The 2,500-nt window shown below is 40.0% G+C and overlaps 1 protein-coding gene across 1 annotated transcript in view; it reads right to left on the bottom strand.

Moving 5' to 3' along the window:
- Positions 1 to 2,500, bottom strand: part of LOC138031318 (DNA ligase 4-like) — a 50,495-nt gene that overhangs the window by 19,774 nt on the left and 28,221 nt on the right. Inside the window, exons 19-20 of the mRNA XM_068879026.1 lie at positions 1,899 to 2,018; positions 278 to 357 (exon numbers count right to left, since the gene is read on the bottom strand). Of these exons, the coding sequence (XP_068735127.1) occupies positions 278 to 357; positions 1,899 to 2,018 (200 nt within the window). The remainder of the gene's footprint in view (positions 1 to 277; positions 358 to 1,898; positions 2,019 to 2,500) is intronic.

The following is a 2,500-nucleotide window of genomic DNA, read 5'->3' as shown; positions in this document are numbered from 1 at the left end:
GAAACAACATAATTGCAAAAGTTCATGCTTCAATATCACTTGGATTTCAAGATCAAATAGGGTATGTCCTCGAAATACGGCCGAAAGGGTTCAGGACTTTCAAGAAACGAGACCCCGGATCCACGAGGAAGATAAGGTAGATAAAAGGAGGTTAATGTTATGAGACCATGGAACCCAGAAACCAGGGAGCCCAGTGATCTGAGTCACACATGTTTTAGGGAAAAAGTAATCAAAGCAGAAATTACGAAATGCGATCCTTCTCCGAACTGACTCTTACTTGTCTGAAGCGATAATTTCTGCAGCCTTAACCTGCACAATTTTTGATTTGGTTGGCTCGATCCAAACATCTGGTTTTTCCTTAAGAAGAGACAAGAAAGGTTGCATTGCTCCATTAGTAGCAAATTCGAACCGCTATTGGAGATTCAAAACAACTTGAACGAAAGAAACACCCAGTGACCGATAAAGAGTCTATTTTCAGTCAAAAGGTATAACTTGGAACCAAAAAACATATTCAAATAGTAAAAATATAAAATATGAAAGAACATAAAATTATAGATATATACACACCAAGCCTAAAACTGTGACATCTCTCAAAAGTGGCAATAAGACAATAATAATTATAAAGAAGATCAATTTCAGATTGACAGTAGTCACATTTGAAGCTAGTCCTCAATTTCAAAAGATTGTTGAACTCTGTTGATTGTTGGGGGGGGGGGGGGAGGGGCAAATGGTTGCATCACTTCATCAACATCGACTGAATGCCGTTTCAACATGTTTCAACCTGGTTGAAAGGGGAGGGGTGGGGGAGGGTGGAGCAAACGGTTGCATCACATCATCAACATTGACCGAACTTCGTTTCAACATGTTTCAACCCGGTTGAAAGGGGGGGGGGGGGGGGGGGAGGGGGGAGCAAACGGTTGCATCACCCCATCAACATTGACTGAAAAAGGTTTCATCATTGCTGTTCAGATGTTGAAGCAAATGTTCAAGTCGTTTTCCCGGGCCTTAAGTTCTTGTGAAATTCGCGTAAATTAGGGGACTGAGTACTTCATCCTGGTAGTTGGTTCCATAGAGGTATAACCTTATACGTGGAAGAATTAAAGTGCCTATCACCTCAACACACTTTTCCTATTTATTTATTCTCCGAAATCATCCCAAATACATCGTGTTGTTTTTGCAACTTCACTTTTAAATTGGCTTCGAAAGACGGGTAAAGTGGTCATAGTTTGATCCATGACCAAGCAATGAGTGGGAATGGGTTCGATACTAGGTTGACGTCACAAATTTATTTGTATCGCAGTTAATTTTCCAAGAATGTTCTCAATGCAAAGCAGTCTGTGACGTCAACCCCGTATCGAACCCATTCCCCTTCATTGCTCGGTTATTGATCATTATATGATCACATTTCCCGTCTTTGAAAGCCACTAAAAAAGGGAAATACTATTCTATTCAAAAGGTTCTAAAAACAACACAATGTATATGGGATGATTTCGGGGAATAAATAAGTTTCTCTATCTAACGAGAAGATCTTTGTAACTTTCATTTCATACCTCGACTGATTTGGGTATTTTGTCCTCACAAAAGGTGGTAACAACCAAGGCATTTCGATGTTGTGGGCATCAAATGGGCCATTTCCGAGTTCACGTCTGCCACCTCTTCAAAGCGAATCTAAGTGCGAAGTTTTTTCGTGATGGTAATTAGTTCTACACGATTAATCAAAACTATTTTTCATAAGAAAAACTTCGCACTTAGACTCGCTTAGACTCACTTAGAGGAGGCAGACATAAACTCGGAAATGGCCGATTGTAATTTGTTTCCTTCGCTAATGGATATCCGCATTTTATGCGGACAAGCAAATGCTTCTATAAGACATAAGACAAAGAACTACTTTTACTTACTTTGTAACCGGAAGCTAAAATAACTGAATCAGGAGGCTTTTTAGTATCAAATGGCCGCCAATAGGGATGTAATAATTGATGTAGTTCGTTCAACTCATTCATTGTGTAACCGGTTCCAACCTAAAGTAAAAAAGGTTCTTCATTTCCTCGTTCATGGTTAATTATTGAGGAGTTGAAGCTATAGCGATGAGCATTACTGACCATTACTAAAGGAAAATTTAACCTCTTACTAACAGAACGCGAGGGCCGTACTAGGGAATATAGGCCCGAGGTCGTAGTATGACGGACCGACTGCAGCAACATGCGTACAAAAACGACCGAGGGGCAATATTCCCTAGTTTGACTAGTTGCGCATCTCATTAAACTCCTCGGCTCATAGCCGCCATCTTGAATTATGCCGAGTCTCAGCCATTTTGAATATATGAATAACATTGGCCCAAGCATTCATCACATAGTAGTAATAGTCCATACTGTAAATCCCAACCAAAAACCAGCCAATAGAAGTGATCCATTTAGCCTGAGAATTGCTTGCCCTGTAATAAAGTTTTTCGATCACCTCGCCCACAACAGTTTTTTGTACTGAACAACGAAAAGTATTTGTA

Source organism: Montipora capricornis, chromosome 14, assembly GCF_036669925.1.
Source record: "Montipora capricornis isolate CH-2021 chromosome 14, ASM3666992v2, whole genome shotgun sequence".
In the NCBI taxonomy this organism is placed as follows: domain Eukaryota; kingdom Metazoa; phylum Cnidaria; class Anthozoa; order Scleractinia; family Acroporidae; genus Montipora; species Montipora capricornis.
The sequence above is the reverse complement of the archived record's forward strand: the minus strand, read 5'-3'. Positions and strand labels throughout refer to the sequence as shown.